At 36.4% G+C, this 11,722-nt stretch overlaps 2 protein-coding genes and 1 long non-coding RNA gene across 6 annotated transcripts; 1 reads left to right on the top strand and 2 right to left on the bottom strand.

Annotated features, from left to right (window-relative positions):
- The first annotated feature begins 344 nt into the window (after positions 1 to 344).
- LOC149716453 (uncharacterized) lies at positions 345 to 771 on the top strand. The gene is made up of 2 exons (XR_016371555.1): positions 345 to 605; positions 674 to 771. It is a non-coding gene; the product is annotated as an uncharacterized LOC149716453 (long non-coding RNA).
- A 2,344-nt stretch (positions 772 to 3,115) lies between these two features.
- Positions 3,116 to 3,855, bottom strand: LOC149716452 (uncharacterized). The gene is made up of 2 exons (XM_089843938.1): positions 3,478 to 3,855; positions 3,116 to 3,373 (listed from the first exon to the last, which is right to left on the bottom strand). The coding sequence occupies exons 1-2, from the start codon at positions 3,632 to 3,634 to the stop codon at positions 3,216 to 3,218; spliced, it is 315 nt and encodes a 104-aa protein (XP_089700064.1). The 5' UTR covers positions 3,635 to 3,855; the 3' UTR covers positions 3,116 to 3,215.
- A 116-nt stretch (positions 3,856 to 3,971) lies between these two features.
- LOC149716451 (uncharacterized) lies at positions 3,972 to 6,082 on the bottom strand. Of its 4 annotated transcripts, XM_089843936.1 has the most exons (6): positions 5,482 to 6,082; positions 5,065 to 5,415; positions 4,671 to 4,991; positions 4,405 to 4,509; positions 4,210 to 4,297; positions 3,972 to 4,103 (listed from the first exon to the last, which is right to left on the bottom strand). In XM_089843936.1, exons 3-6 carry the CDS (start codon positions 4,782 to 4,784, stop codon positions 4,099 to 4,101), a joined length of 312 nt encoding a protein of 103 aa, XP_089700062.1. In that variant the 5' UTR covers positions 4,785 to 4,991; positions 5,065 to 5,415; positions 5,482 to 6,082; the 3' UTR covers positions 3,972 to 4,098. The 4 variants fall into 4 exon arrangements, 3 of the variants coding, with proteins under 3 accessions (XP_089700062.1, XP_089700061.1, XP_089700063.1); XR_016369406.1 differs by having other exon boundaries at positions 4,405 to 4,720; positions 4,804 to 4,991; positions 5,065 to 6,082; XM_089843935.1 differs by having other exon boundaries at positions 5,065 to 6,082.
- Between the last annotated feature and the right edge of the window lie 5,640 nt (positions 6,083 to 11,722).

The raw sequence follows: 11,722 nt of genomic DNA, 5'->3' as shown, positions 1-11,722 counted from the left end.
ATTGGAAATTTTGTCATCTTTCCTGTAATATTTTGAAGTCGAATTCTTCACAGGGTGAAAACACTACCGTTGATTTCTAAACCATAATAATTTGGATATATGCCATTTTTTACTGTCATAGATACAGTATTAAGTTACAAGAAGCGTAAAACCTTGGCCCTAGGGTTGGGATTTGTAGCATGAATCGAAGCAGACTACGTATTTTGTAATTCCAAACAGAGCTGGAAATTAGCTTTCTTATAATCTTTAAAAGGAAAGACACTATAAACCAGGCTGGGAAATAAGGATATTTTTTAAACTAGTCCTTTGGACCATTGACCCCCTATTGTCTGAAATAATTTACTGGTCTCCGGACTGGTCCCAGCCTTTGCTCTCCAATAGATTTGCAATTAATAAACTGGTCCCGAGGACCAGTAACCCCCACTTCTTGAATTAAAAAACTAGTCCAAGCAATTAATTAACTGGTTTTGGACCAGAGGAAGTGTGCTATTTCCCAGCCTGCTATAAACACTATATAACATAGAGTAACTAAAATACAACTTAAGCCTTGGCCGTAAAGAACGTCGAAAAGCTTACTTTAAATGATATAAAAACCTCTATTAACTGTAATTATTTACCTGAATTACTTTTCTAGACGAAAATTCGACCTGATAACGACGTATTTCTTATTAAGGGTGCTACAGTTAATTAGAAAATACATATAAAGGTGCTCAAGCTCGGACGAAATACAAAAGTAATTTGCTGGAGTCTACTGCTAAGAAATTAGGAAAATCAGCAAGAAAGCCAACATTTACAATTAGTCAACGTAACTTGTTAGCACCCACAAACCTAGGACCTTGTAGTTGTCAACGAGAACGAAATGAAGAAAATAGGTTTAAGCGCGCTATAAGGTTAGGCTGACATCTGACCCAAAAGTAATTTTTTGACTTACTATCTTAATTAGTTAAATTACAAAAATTAGAATTCATTAATTAAAAATCGAAACCCGTAAGTTTCCCGTTTAATAAATGCTTGTTAATTTAGAAGTATTCCGAAAACTAACTTCGCTATACTTTTTCCGTATGGCCTATGACCATTTCGTTAAAAAAACGAAAATTTTTAATGCTTTTTCTATGGGACGCTAACCCTAAAAGGTGTGACTTTTTCTTTAACATTACGGAAGGGTGTCATGTCATATCTACAAGGGCCTACCGGCCCTGTAGAATAGGGCATTTCAACCAAAAGGCATTAAGAAAAAACAATCGGATTAATATGACGCAACTAAACGCAAAAAAAGGCCAATTTTGGCCTCGCGCTGCAATTTTCTAGTAAATCAGTCTATCCATGCTTAAATAACGCAAATTGGGGTAATTTTGAAAATTTAAAATTAAACATACTTAAACTTAAAATTAATCAATGAAAGCTGGAAAGCACAAATACTAAATATGAGGCTTTCATTTGAAACCGTTTTCAAATCAAACAAACGTATAGTTATTTCATGACGGCTTCCACAAAAAGGCTATCTGTTAAATTTTTCCCATGTTATTTCTATGGAAAATTTCATGATTTTCATCAAAATATCGTAAAATTTTTATGGAAATGAAAACCACCCTTAGCAACTTTATTTTTTATAAGAAAAACTAATGGATGGATCTTTTTGAAATTTTAACCACATATTTAGGTCCCGAATTGTAGTTCTGTGGAATTTTTTCAAAGCAGTTAATACGATACAAAAAAAGTTATAACCAATCAAAAAACCATCCTTATACATTAAAGTCGGTATGAGGTCTTATCTAAGAGAGCTATCGCTCTCCTAGAATAGCTTTATATAATTAACTTTTTAAAACTTTACATCTAAAATGTTACAAAATAATATAAATATTTAATCCTGAATTTAAGCGCCCTTGCTTTCAGACAGAAGTGTCCCGCTTAGTCTACGACGACACCATTAGTCGATATAACGCACACATAAACACTATTAAGGTGAAATATTCAAAAACTCACTATGCCGTTGAAATTGTGCAAAAGCTTCTATAAAAGAAGATCGATAGGCGTGCTTTTTTGTCCTGGCGTTCTTTGACCAGTCTCCAAAAACATAAGTGTTCTAAATAAAACATTGAAAGAACAATATTTGACTTAATAAATGTGAAGCATGCAGACATCTGAAATAACTTATTATTATTGAGTTTCTTTCTCACGAATCGAAACACATCCATTTTAATGTTGTTTTACAGTGATCGTAACTTCCGAAATAATCATTTTCGAGCGTTCAATAATTGTTTCTATAAAAACAAATCTTTATTGTGTCAATAGGCCTATCTCGTTCCTCAAAAGAGCAAAACTCTTAAGATTTAAATAACTGTCTGGACTCGGCTCAGCAATCAGAATGGTTCTCAAATAAGAAGTGGCTTTCCTTAAAGGTTGTCAAATTGTGTAAATAATGCCCCTGTTTAACTATTTTGCTTTGATCTCGTAATTAAATTAACAAAAAAAATCAATCTTTCTTTTCCAATAATTGAAAGGACTAATACTATAAGACTTTCCTTTAGTCATTGAAACCCACACATAACATCTCAGAACTTGTAAGACATCTATTCATATAAGAACAATAAAATTTGCGGTACTTACAAGTAGTTGATGTTTTCAAGTATGTCACGAGGCACTTGTTTGTTTATGAGAAAATAATAGTAATTTCGTTCGTACGATTCTTTTCCTATGTAAATCTTTCTATTTGATTTGATCAATTCATATTGAACAATTACGGGTAAGTCTGACATAATGTATTCCTTGTCTACAAAAAGTGCAGAGATAAAGCGAAGAAAAACGATTTTAACTACGTGAGACATAGTAGCACTCAAAACCATTCCATTTTGCTTCATCATTTTTTCAAGTTTGGCGCTAAATGACAAGTTTTTCTGTATAAAGACCATAAAATTTACATACATATAGTAACACGTTTGATAATGTTCAATAAAGGAAGATCAATGTTAATGCCCAGATGCCACATTAGGGCTGTTTATACTGAGTGTAACTCTGATGATATTAATCTTCATGCAGCTACAATTTTAAAATTGATTTCAAAAGGAGAATTTTTACCTGCATAGACAAATGCATAACAGCATTTCCCGCAATCATTAAGGTAATGTTTTTCTGCTGACAAATATCGTCAATTGTGTTTACATATTTTTCATTTGATATGAGAAAATCTGATTTCAAAGCACCCGAAAAGCATCTGCTCAACACAGTACACTAAAAAGTCTGCACCAGAGGCGACTCCAGGCGAGCTTACGCAAGAGCTTCGGCGATTTCAGATTCTCGAAACTATTTGCTAAGAAATCCGATAAATATTGCAAAATATATTGATTGAAGTTGGTCGTTAAAGCCGCAATCCATCCTGAAAATTATTGTATTTAACATAAACTGAGTTCATTTGTAACAATCTCTAACGTTTCAATGAAATTGAAGTTCAATTGTGTCGATTTAGCAAAGTTTTTGTACTTTTTTCATTTCTGTAACTTCCCGCTAATGAATTCGATCGGAAAAAAGTATTCAACGATGACACCATAGACAGAAGAACCATAGCCGATGCGATGAGACACCACGTGTACGCATCCAAACCATTGATAGATAAACGGGTGTCGACTGTCGAGTTCATTTTTTGGGTTGACGCATGTTGCAATGCGGTTATCACCCATCATCATAGTTGGAGAAACGTGATAACGAAAAACATCTTCAGGTTGTAATGAAAAACTTTCTAAGGACATGTCAATAACCTGTAAAAAGCGAGGTAGATTAAGATTCAACTGCAGAAAATGTTCTTAGGGGTTCGAAAATGACCATCTCTGAAATAGATAATTTGTTTGGTTGTTTAATCAAGATAAAGTTATTCTAAATTTAATTTTTTGTTAAGTAAACCATGGTTGACTTTAATGTTTAAAGTCTTTTTACTATGTTAGTGAATAAATGTTTCAGCACAATGGGTTCAACTGGAATCATCTTAAAATTTCGTATACTGAACCTTCAGCTCCGTTGCGATTGCAAGGGTGTGATACACAATTTTAAATTGAAAACCGTAGTCCTTCAAAAGTGTTTCCGTGATTTTTACAAACGGTATAAATTTTAATCTAGTGTAAATGGTAACACAATTATTGAGTTAGTAAATAGTAACATATGCAATGTGTTTTAACTGATATTGCATTACTCACGTTACATTTCGAATATTACACTTACACAGGATATAAGCTGTGTGAAAAATCCTAAAATAATCGTTATATGTAATAAGGTCATTTACAATGAGTGGTCCCAAATGCTGGAGATCCTGTGAAGTGTTTGGTGTTGTATTTTTTAAACTTACATGCATTTGTAATATAAAGGTTTTGTTTCATCTGTATCTAAGGAAGAATAAGACAAAACATTCTTACTTACATTTATTGTTCCAAACTTAAATTCTAGTGAATTATTTCCTTCAAGCATCTTGCGTTTATGTAAGAACTGAACTTCAGAGTGAGACACGCGAATAAAAGGAAATTGCTAAAAGGTATTTCAGACGTTTTTGATAATTGATTAAATATTGTAATTTATTATGAATTTTTTTTCGAGTATATAAAAGGTGCGGCTTTACACTTGTAAAATCTTTACCGAATGTAGAGAGCACCTTCAGATAATTTACAGTTTTTATTCTAACATCTTACCGTTTTTTTACTTCGGCCCCTACCTTTGTGTACTCTTGTGTAAAATGGCTCTGTAATGATTGTAACTATTTGACTTTTTAAAATGAGAAAGTGTGTTGTATGAATCCTCCTCATAAAGTACAAAAGGTCTGACCATTGGAATGAGTTCAGTTTTGATGCTCATTAATAGATTAGGCCGTCTTACGCGTCACAGCTGGAGCATTTGAGGGGGCGGGGTCATGTTTGACCCTAATGAGGTATGATTTCTTTCCTCATGAGGTACATGAATAAAAAAGGTGGCAAATGATAGAACTGGAAATGGCGATTCCAAATATATGAAATCTGACGTCATCAAAGGGGGCCATCAATAAATCAGACGGGGGTTAAAATGGTCAAATGAGGTATGAATTCTTACCTCAGTAGGTACATATATGAATCCGGTGTTGTTTGATAGATCTGGTCGTGCTAAATAACAGAATATAAAATCTGACTGGAAAATACGCGGCTTAGGTTTAATCTGACGGCATGATTCTTGCTTCAGACTATGACAACTTCGTGCCTCATAAAGCTAGATTCCCACTCGACCGAAAAAAACCGACGCAAATCACGCAGCATTTGATAGAAATTTTACCTTACGCTGTAGACTGTTCACATTAGGACTGAATTTTGAGTTTGGCGGTAGATATTTTTGGGTCACGTGACAGATTAGAGTGGTTTCCATAACATTTATTTCGCACTCTGAATTGGTATCTCTGTCCCATTGTCGCTTAGATCGTACAAGAAAGTATATTTTCTAAGCTCCTCAATAAAGACCTTCTTATTAACATTTTACCTCTATATTATTCCATTAGATACATTTTTCTTTCTTCGTGGCATGTTTCCGACCAAAAAAATATATGGCGGCTATCAATCTATCTAGCGTATGCGTGCACTCTTGAAATTTATTACGTAGTCAGTGGGATAATTTCATTGGGTGAGACACCGGCGTAACGCCGAACACGACCGAAAAATAGAACACAACTTGCGCCCGGCCGAGCGGAAATTCCGTCGGGCTCCACGTAAAGATTTTTCGGTCGAACCCCTTTCTGCCGGGTCTCCGTCGTGATTTCCGTCGACTGCGAGTCTAGCTTAAATGTAGCGGGTAAAATCAGCCCCACTGATGTCAAGTAAATTAAACTTAACTTGTTTGAGCGAGTTTTCGAGGTAATGTGGTGAAATATTTTTGACTGTGATAAATGAAATGAACTTAAATCGGCATCATTTAATAATAGAGCTATTTCAATTCGGGGGTAAGGAGAGTTTTTGAGGCGGGGTTTCGCCAGTCCCCGCCTAGGTGCCTTATTGTGCGCAAAATTAAGATTAGAGTTCTACAGTGGCCCGCACAGAGGGAGGGTGAAAATCGGCTCCGTTTATTGGCAGGCCCAACTGTGACGTTTCCCCCTTCAACTGATATAGCTCTATGTAGGCACATTTTAATTCACACTCATTCAATGAAACCTTCTAACGTTAAATTATTATTTAATGCAAATAAAGATACAAAAATGATACATTTTAAACGTCATCTGGTTCTTCATCCAAATCAGTCTGATAATCAATATATACGGTTTCATCGTCATAGTCACCCTCCCTCCGTGTGGGCCACTGTAAACCTCTATGCTAAATTTCGCGCACAATAAGGCACCTAGGCGGGGTCTGACGAAACCCCGACTCAAAAACTCTCCTTACCCCCGAATTGAAATAGCTCTATTATTAAATGATGCCAATTTAAGTTCATCTCATTTATCACAGTCAAAAATATTTCACCACCTTACCTAAATAGAAACAGAGGCAACTCGCTCAAACAAGTTAAGTTTAATGTACTTGACATCAGTGGGGCTGGTTTTACAATATATCACCTGCTACATTTTAGCTAGACTCGCACTCGACGGAAATCACGACGGAGACCCGGCAGAAAGGGGTTCGACCGAAAAACCTTTTGTACTCGCCTTCAATCGAGTACTCGCACAGGCCTAATATGTACTAAATTGTTCTTTTATTACAGTTGTGAAGGAGGTCTTCATTAAATTGTCGTTGATATTTTAGGGGTCAATTATAAAAAAATTTATGGAAGAGAAAGTTTTCACTCTTAAATTAACGTAATTATTTTAGGGGCTATTTATTTTTTATTGAATCTTTTGGTAGACAACAAAATTCATTATGAGATTTTAACATCGTTGTTTTTTTAGTAAAACAAAACTTTATGAAGTCGCTAAGGTGTCCCCCCATATCACCCAATCTCATTTGTCCCAATCAGAAGAATTTAACCCAAATCATATATTCCCGATTCACCCAAATGTATTTCTCACAATTCCCGTTTGCCACAAAAGGCGATAAAACAGGAATTTGGCACAAATAACATACCCGTTTTATTAATTCGTATTTTCCATTAAAAAAGCAATATTTTAAAATTATTATATAAGAGACTGTTGATCAGTGTGATTTATTAAATATGGAAGTCGAATGGCTGAAAACTTCGAAAGGAAAATATGCCCCCGTAATTCTGAGTTAGGGTTATGTAGGTTAGGTTTGGTAAGGTTAGATTAGTAATATTTTATAAATCATTTAACTATGGTACGCCTTTTCCAAAATATTGATGTTTAGCTTCATTGACTTCTCAAATAATATGCCTTTTCTAAAACATTACTGTTATGTTAGGTTAGGTTTGGGTTGGTTAAGTTAGGTTAGTAATATTTTATAAATCATTTAACTATGGTGCGCCTGTTCCAAAATATTGATGTTTATCTTTATTGACTTCTCAAATAATATGCCTTTTTCAAAACATTACTGTTATGTTAGGTTAGGTTTGGGTTGGTTAAGTTAGGTTAGTAATATTTTGTAAATCATTTAACTATGGTACGCCTTTTCCAAAATATTCATGTTTAGCTTCATTGAATTCTCAAATAATATGCCTTTTCCAAAACATCACTGTTATGTTAGGTTAGGGTTGGTTAAGTTAGGTTAGAAATATTTTATAAATCATTTAACTATGGTACGCCTTTTCAAAAATATTGATGTTTAGCTTCATTGACTTCTCAAATAATATGCCTTTTCCAAAACATTACCGTTATGTTATGTTAGGTTAGGTTTGGTTTGGTTTCGACGACGTCTCTTCCTCTTTGGAGCGGTTATACACTTCAAGTAAGTGTATCCCTTATGGAATGAAACAATAAATAAATAAAACCATCAAATTCTACTCTATTTGGGTCTTTTTGGGTATGCAATATTGGGTTAATTGGAATAGGAGAACTGGGAATTGGGTTAAATGAGGTTTGGGTAAATGGGAATGGGTGTTTTAAATTAGGTGAAATGGGTGTAACCGTTCCTAATTCACAGTTTTATTATACCATAAGAGGATTTTTTTTACTCCTAGGTAACCTTTCATTTTTTAACCTAAGCTTTTTATCCTTTACTTCTTTGGCATGATTGTTTAATAAAGGTCGTCGGAAATTTTCTAAAACGTTTTTTTACTATCCGCGACCTATTCGTTGCCCTAATATTGTAGCAGTCAACGGGGTCATGAGGCTGAACTTATTTTTATTTTACGATGCTTAAAGCGCCCCCAAGTGATAAAACTAGGCGAACTAAATTAGTTAAAAAATTATTCTCGCTTCGCGATAGACACGGGCCTTGATATCTCGGAGGCTCCGCACCAACGCATTGGGAGGGTAAATATCTGTGTGTGCAGTGGTGCGTCTGCCAAATAAAGCACTCCGTACACTCGCCAAAAGCCCTCCAAACACTCTCTTTTCGTAGCAACCTATGCTTTTTTAAAGCGCCGGTATCTTCATTTTGGTTAGAGGTAAAAGTCTGAAATTTCATAAACTGATTGTACTTACTGTTCCTACCTCTATATACTTTAAAAATACCTTAAGTCAAATTTTCATTATATCTTTCAATGATCGATCATGAAAAGTCTGAGGCAATTCGAGGAGAGGTAGAAACCTAAAATTTGGGATTATTTTAGTATTTAATATAAGAATTAAGGAAAAATTTAAAAATACTGCAATTTCGTCAAATGGTTTTTATTTCTCACTTTAAAATCTACCCATAATAAGAAGTGCGATCCTAACAAAACACCGACGTGCAAAAAAATGCAAAGGCTCGTTTTGAAACTGCTTCACCGTGTAAGTTCTGACATCCTATGGACAGCCAAGTTTCATTTAAATATTTTTAATTTATACACTAAATATAAAACATATTGTTACACAGCCAAATTGTACATAAAACTTGGCTGTAAATGGGATCTTAGAACATCTTACAAAGCGAAGCTGGTCATATTTTTACATGTTATTGTTTTAGTACGGATAATTAGTTCAGTAGAACTTATTTTTATGATACTCTTTAGGCTTCCCTAATTTTACTCACAAAATATCAAGTTACAACTAAGCAACCCATTTACGAGGAACTGCAAGACGCTGTCTGTAATACTTGTTGTGTTGTTAAATTATTAGACTACTTTGCTTAAACCCATAACCATCAACTTTGAAATTAGAAAGCTTTGGTATATGTCTTGCTGGCTTATGATCTATTTAAGAAAATTTATGCCTACCCGATTATCCACAGCAAGGAAAGAGTTGTAAAAAAGTTGAAGCTTTTCCGTAGCCTATATAGGGTGATTCCAGTGAGAAATAAAACTTTTACCTTAGTTTATAATTTACTTTCAGTGATTCATACTTAGTAAGAAAAGGGGAGAATTAAGGACTGAGAGCATTTTAAGAGAAAGCTCAAGTTATGAATCTACCACTCTTCTCTCTCTTTTTTTGTCTTTTGCTATTTAGGCTCTAGTTGAAGATAACATTTAAGTATTATATTTAAATTTTCACAACCATTATCCACTAGAATTAGCAAAGATCGAGGACCGGCCGGGCCCCCCGAAAGGGACGGGCCCCGGGAAAATGGACCGAATTGCCCCCCTCTCTCGACGGCCCTGAGTCAGTGATATATGAAACAATGCGTGGAGGGGGCGAAAAATCGTCGAAGAGCAGTACTTTAGCAGGCGGTTAGGTATAGCATCCGGGCCAGAAGAGGATTTAATGTCCAATTTTTGTAGGATAGTTCGTATATCTTTGAAGGAAGGGGTGTAATCATCCATAGGTATCTGGTTCAGATCAGGTAGGGTAGACCCGCCAGTAACACAACGGTTGAAATTACTGACGAATACTTCAATGATCTAATTCGCCATACGGAGATCAGAATCTGTTAGATTATTAAAATCAACCACTATATTGAGGCGCGATTTCGGTACTCTGATTTCTTTCCGTACAAAACGGTAAAAAGCTCGTGGACAGATCTTGATGACCGAAAACTTCTTGCGAGTTAGGAGAGAACGAGCTTGGAAAATAAGCTTTTTCACATTATTCACTTGATCTTTGTACGCCTTAAGCGCTGAGACATGAGCATCATATTGTTTTGTTGCATCCAATTTACATAATTTCCGCCAGAGCTTGATATTTAAGTTAACTTCACGCCTGATGGGGCGGGGAAGTTTTATGCGTTTAGATGCGGATCGGCCAACAAACAAGGGAATACAGCGTTCTATGAAGGCGAAAACTCGTCCCTTAAAGTATAACCAAGCCTCCTCCATAGGGAGGGTAGGTAATATTGAGCAGTCTTCTTTGGCGATCAGAGAGTTCAGTGCGGTGTAATCGCCCTTGGAATAATCATAATCATGAGGAAATGCTTGGTCAGAGATCCCAGCGGATGAGTAAAGATTGATGGTCACTTCCGCCTACGGTCAAGAATAAAGTGACGTCAGGTACGTGGAGGGTGGAGTTATGACCAGGTCCAAAACGCTAGGGGCGGATCTACGAGTACGAGCTTGACTGTGACGGGTTGGACGATTCACGTGTTGGCGTAGTAAATTTTTGAGCAAACAATCCAAGAGAAGGACGTGCTCTCTGGGGGCTAGCTTCTTAAGTTTCATACTTGTCCATTAGATATTAGGTAGATTGAAGTCGCAAACTAGTAGAAGCTCTGGCGACCGACCACACACGGAGGAGATGTTTTAGAAGAGACGTGTAGTGGCATCTAGGGAAGTGGTAGGCGCACGATAGACACATCCTAGGTTAACCCATGTAGTATAATCTGGGGGTTTTATCGTCAACCAAATCGATTCCTCAAATTGTAGGTGTAAATTTAGTTTATAAACTATGAAGTGTGAACGAACGTAGACCATGACTCCCCCACCGGCTTTGCCAAGCCTGTCCTTACGGGAAAGGGTATAGCCTTCGATACAGTTGTCACCCTGCGTTTTTGTGAGATAGCAGCTGCACAAATAGAGGTAGATAAGTCCTTGCGAAGCCTATGTACTTCCTTTGGAGTAACAGGTAGACTAGAATGGAAGTTTGGGAGTGTTGGGCTATGTTGTTCCGGAAAGCTGGTGTCCGAAAGGGCAAGGGAGTTCTCAAGCAGAGAAGACATGCCCTCCACAGGGACGATAAAAATAACAGGATGGACGATGAAAAGGAATTTTGACAAAAAAAAACCGAAAAGAACGAAGTAAGTCTTGGCCTTTAAAGCTTAAATTTGAAATCGGTAAAAACTTTTTGAAAAGAGCGCTAGAAAATACCAATAAAACCGGTGCTGCTAATTTGTGCCATCCGCAACATCATCGTCGACAAACAAGGCACCCTCTAATGTTGCGGCGAAAAATCTTCGGCCCCCTGTGCCATCCGCAACGTCATCATCGACAAACAAGGCACCCTCTAATGTTGCGGCGAAAAAACTTCGTCCGCCTGTGCCATCCGCAACATCATCGTCGAAAAACAAAGCACAATCTAATGTTGCGGCGAAAAAAGTTCGGCCCCCTGTGCCATCCGCAACATCATCATCGACAAACAAAGCACCTTCTAATGTTGCGGCGAAAAAACTTCGATTGGAACATTTACCCAAAGAGCAGCTGCTAACCCTAAGCCATCCACAACATCATCGACAAACAAAGCACCCTCTAATGTTGCGGCGAAAAAACTTCGATTGGAACATTTACCCAAAGAGCCGGAGAGGCAAAATTCAAGAATAGCCCCTGTTCTTCCAAA

Source organism: Phalangium opilio, unplaced genomic scaffold (assembly GCF_054372755.1).
Source record: "Phalangium opilio isolate 3A_F unplaced genomic scaffold, DU_Popi_V2 ptg000009l_1, whole genome shotgun sequence".
Taxonomy (NCBI): Eukaryota; Metazoa; Arthropoda; class Arachnida; order Opiliones; family Phalangiidae; genus Phalangium; species Phalangium opilio.
Note: the sequence above shows the minus strand (reverse complement) of the source record. Positions and strands in the feature narration are given on the sequence as shown.

Coding starts and splice junctions, on each gene's coding strand:
- LOC149716452 (XM_089843938.1), bottom strand. CDS start 3,634: ATGAACTCGACAGTCGACACCCGTTTATCTATCAATGGTTTGGATGCG. Junction 3,374..3,477: donor AAGTTACAGAAATGAAAAAA/GTACAAAAACTT, acceptor AATAATTTTCAG/GATGGATTGCGGCTTTAACG.
- LOC149716451 (XM_089843935.1), bottom strand. CDS start 4,784: ATGAGGAGGATTCATACAACACACTTTCTCATTTTAAAAAGTCAAATA. Junction 4,510..4,670: donor GGGGCCGAAGTAAAAAAACG/GTAAGATGTTAG, acceptor AATACCTTTTAG/CAATTTCCTTTTATTCGCGT. Junction 4,298..4,404: donor TTAAGTTTGGAACAATAAAT/GTAAGTAAGAAT, acceptor AACACTTCACAG/GATCTCCAGCATTTGGGACC.